This window comes from Ailuropoda melanoleuca, chromosome 14 (genome assembly GCF_002007445.2).
Source record: "Ailuropoda melanoleuca isolate Jingjing chromosome 14, ASM200744v2, whole genome shotgun sequence".
Classification (NCBI taxonomy): domain Eukaryota; kingdom Metazoa; phylum Chordata; class Mammalia; order Carnivora; family Ursidae; genus Ailuropoda; species Ailuropoda melanoleuca.
In genome coordinates this window covers 106,358,525-106,364,524 of record NC_048231.1, presented here as the reverse complement: position 1 = coordinate 106,364,524, position 6,000 = coordinate 106,358,525, and the positions used below count along the sequence as shown (strand labels likewise).

General features: G+C 53.3%; 1 protein-coding gene across 10 annotated transcripts in view; it reads left to right on the top strand.

The window, feature by feature from the left end:
- Positions 1–785: 785 nt before the first annotated feature.
- SLC66A2 (solute carrier family 66 member 2) overlaps positions 786–6,000 on the top strand; it is a 75,746-nt gene continuing 70,531 nt past the window's right edge. For 5 of the 10 annotated variants that reach the window (XM_034642126.1, XM_002920367.4, XM_002920366.4 and 2 more), the window contains exons 1-2: positions 787–918; positions 1,409–1,753. In XM_034642126.1, coding sequence (XP_034498017.1) covers positions 1,551–1,753 — 203 coding nt within the window. In that variant the 5' untranslated portion in view covers positions 787–918; positions 1,409–1,550. Of the gene's footprint in view, positions 919–941; positions 1,127–1,408; positions 1,754–6,000 lie in introns of those variants that run through there. The other 5 variants (XM_034642124.1, XM_019800866.2, XM_019800864.2 and 2 more) reach the window with 2 other exon arrangements.

Here is a 6,000-nt window from a genome sequence, read left to right as displayed (position 1 = left end):
CATTCTAGGGTCTTTAGTGCTCAGGGGAGGAACTGGCTAGGTAGGCACACCCACGTTTTCCTCCTAGCCCTGCCACTGCTTCCTTGTCTGTGTTTGTGGTTGTGGTTGTTTTTTCTCCCCTCCACACATTCCTGATGCTTGTTTCCTGGGGATACTCTGAGCAGCCATGACTCAGAGATACCTGACATCAGCCTCAGATGTTGGAAGGGATTGAGAATGAGCCTGTGTTTTATTGAGGCCTTGCTCATCACACCAGGCTTGTTTGGGAGTTAGTCTCTGCAGTTGCAGCTATTCCCATGATTTCTCACAAAACCTGCCTGGTAGGAAGCAGGAGGGCAGGCCACACCTGGGAGTGGGGAAGTTGGCCAGCCCGGTGTGTGGCCCCAGGGTCACCCTTTCTCATCCACCAGGCCTTCCCTGTTGGGGTGTTTCAGGTCTGCCCTTGTTGAGATGGGAGCCCTGAGGGGAGCTCCCTGCAGACAGAATCCTGGGGCCCAGCAGTTGGTCTCCTCTGCCCGGAGTCCCGCCTGCAAAGGTGCTGGGCACAGGGGGCTGACTGGCTTCTCACGAGGGTTCTCACTGCCCCCCCATCCCACCGGCCCCTCGCCCGGCACAGGTGCGGACGCGTCCACGTGGGTCCCCGGCTCTGGAGGAGCGGCTTCGTCAGGCGGGTACTTCCTAACCCGGGCGGGGCGTGCGGGCGGAGCAACGTCGCCACCGCGCCCCCAACCCCCGACCCCTTCCTGGGCGACCGGAGCGCTCTAGGACCCAGCGCCGCTCGGCCCGCCGCCCGGGTGGGCGGGGCTCATGCATTGTGACGTCACGCGGAGGCGGGGCTGCGGCGCGGACGGACAGACGGACGGAGGACGCAGGACAGACCGGGCGGGGCCGGCGCGGGCGCGGGCGTGGGTGCGGCGGGTAAGGGCCAGGGCCGGGGCTGGGGCCGGCATCCGCAGGCCGTGTGTGGACGCGGACGCCGCGCGGGGCCCCCCGCTCCGGGCTCGGGGTTCGGGGCTTGGGGTGCCGGGCGGGCGGCGGGCCCCAGGACCGAGCTCCGGACCGAGTGTGCCCCCCTCCCCCGTCCGGCCGTGCGTCCCACCCCCGGCGCAGCCCACCTCCCTTCCTTGTGAGCGCGCTCCCCCCGGCTGAGGGCTTCCTCCCGGACCGAGCCACCCCCCAGAATGAGCGTGCCCCCAGGCCCGCGTCCCGTGCCCCCCCGCCGTGCGCCCCGCACCTCCGTCCCCCCGCGGGGGCCGGTTCGCGCGCGCGGAGAGCTCCCTGGGACGCCAGCGTCGGGGGGGGGGGTCGTGCCCCAGCCGTGAGCCCCGGCGGCGCCCGGGGAGCGCGACCGTCACTGCGCCGCGAGGCCCCTGCTGCCGAGTTCTTACCTCTTCTCCTCTCCCGCCAGGCTCCGATGGTGCAGGATCGCACAGGGCAGCCCCGGCAATGTGGGGGTGACCGTCAGCGCGCGTTCCAGGAGCCCGTGAGAGCGGAGGGGACCCGGGCCAGGTGGACGCCCGTCGGCTGGCAGGGCGACACAGGTGTTCGGAATGGAAGCAGAAGGCTTGGATTGGCTTTTGGTCCCCTTGCACCAGCTGGTTTCCTGGGGGGCAGCTGGGGCCATGGTCTTCGGAGGGGTGGTGCCATATATCCCCCAGTACAGGGACATCCGGAGGACTCAGAATGCTGAGGGCTTCTCTACCTACGTGTGTCTAGTGCTCCTGGTGGCTAATATTTTACGGATCCTCTTCTGGTGAGTTGGGGGCTTTCTGTAGGGGTGCTTCCAGAGAGATGGCTTTCTCTTTTTGGGGTTTCCGAGTGTGGTGGCGGCGGCGGCAGTGTCTGTACTTCCTAGGAAGGTGCTGGTGAAACGCCTGAGCTTATTTCCCAGGGGAAATGGTGGGATTGGCGTGGAGAAGCTTACCTGTAATCTTCATTTCATGTCAGTCGTGTATCAACAGATATTTTCCCACAGACGTCTGGGTGCTGGGAAGTCCTTGGACTGGGTCCCTGCCCTCAGAATTTGGATGGGAGTTGGAGAGAAAAAACAGGGAATGAAGAAGTAATTAAGACTAACAAAAAACGATGAGCTGTAGGAAGGGCGTACTGCTGACCACCGAGCCCCTCAGGAGGGAACGCCAGAACCTGGCAGGAAAGAGTGCCCCGGAGCCGTGGGCAGGGAAGGCCGTCCCCCTCAGCCTTCTCTGTGTGTGTGCAGGGTTTTGTTGTTGTGTTTTTTTAATAGGAAAGTCAACTTTCTGGAAAATACTTAAGAGACTATTTTTTCTTGCTGCTCCCAGCCCAGCTTCCTCTTGTCCTTTGCAGTCTGATAGGAAGTTGCAGTTACTTTAATAGTCGCTAAAGCCAGGCGTGTCCGGGAGGGGATTTCTAGAGGAAATGAAATGATGTCCTCTAACCTCATTCTTTTTTTTTTTTTTTAAGGGTGTGGTGGAGGAGGGGCAGAGAGAGAAGGAGAATCTTAAGCAGGCTCCATGCCCAGCACAGAACCCGATGTGGGGCTTGATCTCACAGCCCTGAGATCATGACCTGAGCTCAGTCAGATGCGTAACAGACTGACCCACCCAGGCGCCCCATTATAGCCTTGTTCTAAGACCAAAACGGTCTGGGACTGTCCCTTCTTCTTGATGGTCCCGACCCTCTGTCAGCACAGACAGGGAGGAAGGTTGCTCAGGACAGCTGATTGCGGAGGCGGGATGAGGGCTCCAGGCAGCTGGTGTCCAGAGCTCTGTTTCTGGCTCCTCCTTTGGGCTTTTTGGTCACTGACTAATCATGTTTTTTGCTAATTCATTTTCAGTCAACCTTATTAAGGTATGATTTAAGATTAAATAAGTTCACAGTTTGATGAGTTTTGACAATATCCCCTTTCCATCACCATCACAACCAAGATAGGAGTCTTCTGAGTCCAGGGGTTTGCTGTCTCCTCTGTGTGCCATCCAGGATGGGCCCATCCAGTGGTGTCAGGCCCCAGGCAACCTTTGATTCATTTTCACTCTGTGTAGTTTTGCCCTTGTCTGGGGCTTTTCAAAGGTGAGCTGGTAAGTCAGCCCCTCCCAGGAGAATTTGTCACATCACCAGGTTTGTGTCTGGGCTGGGCTAGTTTGGAAGGGGGGGGCGGTCGGTGCTTATTTGTTTCTTTTGCACAAGTTAAAAACCCACATTTTGACGATTTTCCTTTTCCTTTAGCTGGGGGCGGAGATCACTTGCTTCAGGGTGACACATGGCTTCTTTTTCTAAAACGGCTTTAATCAAGTCTAAGGTTGAACAGAAGCAGGTCCTGAAATACAATTGTATCTGACACCTTTGTTAACTCTGAGTGCACTGGAGGGGCGTTCAGGAGTCTCCCAGGTGTAGGTTGTGAAATAAGTTTTCTCTCACAGTGGAGGGGAGGTACCTGACATTGGCTTCCTTATGGGGAAAAAAGATCAACTGAGAGGTCTCTTCCTTAGGTATGCTTATCCTTCACAATCACAAAAAGAGGATAGAACATCTAATCTACATTCTAAATATCTGGTTTCGAGAAGTCAGAAATTAAACTAATTTCTTGAATGCCAAGTCATCAGGGCCTCTGGATTTAGCTGGCATTTGGACTAGGAGTCGTCTCTTCACTGCAGGGCCTGAGACTTTGAGAAAGAGTCTGGAGGTCTCTGCTAATGCAGCAAGAGTGGCCTTTTGTGGGATTCTAAACTTCGTCCATTGGAGAATCTATTTCTATACATCCAATTGGTCCTTTCCCAGAGTAGCACCCTGAACTGTACTGGGTCACTTGAGAGGTTCTGTGGTGACCACATGAACACACAGGGCTGCCTTTTTCTCAGTCAGTATTCCAGGAGACTGCAGCATTGTGTGGGATGAAGGGAGGGCTGGCAGGGGGCATTAGTCCCTCGAGAGTCTCTCTGGCCTAGGGATGTGCTTTTTCTGCATTTCACACAGGGCAGTACTTGGGGTTCACATGTGGAGCCCAGCAGGTGGGCTGAACTCCGTCCAGGACTTGTAAGTAATGCGCCTCTGCCTGCCTAGTCCGAAATCCCCCTCCTCTGACGGCGTTGCAGAGCCTCCATTCCATTTCTTCTCTGGAGCCTGTTGGAAGCCCCCACTCCTGGGTCCTCCTCCAGGCTTCATGGGCTAGCAGCCCATCTGATTTGATAGGTGTTTGAGGGTCTCCCGTGTTCCAGACACTGGTCCAGATGCTGTGAGTTTTACACTTTAGCAGAAGCTTTGTATGGAATGTCCCGTCTACACATATATGGGTTTTGGCAGGCTCCAGGTGGGATGGAAGCTAGGTCTACACTAGAACAGTGGTGGAGTTAGAACTGAAGAGTGTTTCCCAAAGCTGGCTGAGACCACCGTCCTCAGAACTCCAGTCTGGAAAGCTCCCTGTGGATTTGTGTGTGAGGCTCATGAGTGGCTCTGTGCTTCCGTAGGAGAGGCTGAGTGAACTGCATAAACCCGGGGTGTCTGAAACTTGTGGAACTCTAGTGCCTGTATTTTTTTTTTAATTTAAAAAAAACTTTTTATAAAAGATTTTATTTCTTTGTCAGGGAGAGAGCGAGCATGAGCACAAGCAGAGGGAATGGCAGGCAGAGGGAGAAACAGACTCCCCGCTGCGCAGGGAGCCTGATGTGGGGCTTGATCCCAGGACCCTGGGACCATGACCTGAGCAGAAGGCAGACGTTTAACTGACTGAGCCACCCAGGCGTCCCTAAACATTTTTTAAAAAGAACTTTAAGGTGAGCAAGAGAGAGAGAGCATGAGTACAGAGGGAGAGGGAGAAGCCCACTCTCCACTGAGCAGAGACCACCCCCCATCCAGGACTCAACCCTAGGGCCCTGAGATCATGACCTGAGCCGAAGTCAGACACTTAACAGACTTAGCCGTCCAGGCACCCCTCTTGTGCCTTTATTTCTTACAATTCTTATCATCCTTTTGCAAAACTAGCATTCAGCAGATTTATACTCTGTAAAGTGCTGATGGATAATATTTTGCCTCAGAAGAGTGGCGTCAGGAGAAACCAGGAGAAGGGCTAAATAATGCCTCATAAGTAATATTTGAAGACTTGTGATTTTGTAGAGAAGGGGAAGGAGGAGGCCAGGGTGCACAGATGGTATCCTAAGACCTTCCAACCCAGACCCTTGTGCATTGATAGAGATAGTTCTCAAGCTCCATTTGTATTGGATGAAAACACTGTTATCAGAGAGATGGTAATGTTGTATCAGATATTTAATAACATTGTATCAGAGATGCAGTGACATTGTATCAGAAATCAGGGAACACTATCAGACATGGCAACACCATGTCAGAGACGTAGTAACACCATTTCAGATATGGTAACATTGTATCAGGGATGTGGTAACCTTGTGTCAGGTGCAGTGATGTTCTGTCAGAGATGTAGGAACATTGTATCTGAGATGCAGTAACGCTGTATTTAGAGATGTAACACTGTCAGGCACGTGGTGACATTCCGCTGAGGGTATAGAAGTCAGTGTGACACTGGGTGGTAGATACACAGCTTCTTTCTACTTGAGCTTTTCTGTTACTTTGAAGACATGAGAGGGTGTTCCCTGTAGAAACTTTTGCTCAGACTTGGTGAAACATTGCGTATCCTCTGCAATGTGTATCTTCCTGGGGGAAAGACAAACCCTCTTCGACTGGCTTGTCTGAGCAGCAGGCTGTTCACGTGTCTGGTGGGCTGTCCCATTATTTGCCCTAAGAAGAAGTTGTGCCAACCCACATTCTCAGGGGCAGGAGAGGAGAAAGTGCTGACAGCTCTGTCAGTTTAGATTATTAGCTTTAAAGGAAGAAAAAGCTTAATGAATTTGATAAGTAAAAAATGGTATCTTTCCATTTTAATTAGCTGTTAAAAGTTACTAATGACACTGAGCCTTGCTTCGTGTTTACTTTGTCTCGTATATTTGTGGAAAGTTGTGCTTTTTGAAATTTTGTATCTTGTTTAGCCTGTCTTTCTAAAATCAGTTAAATGTT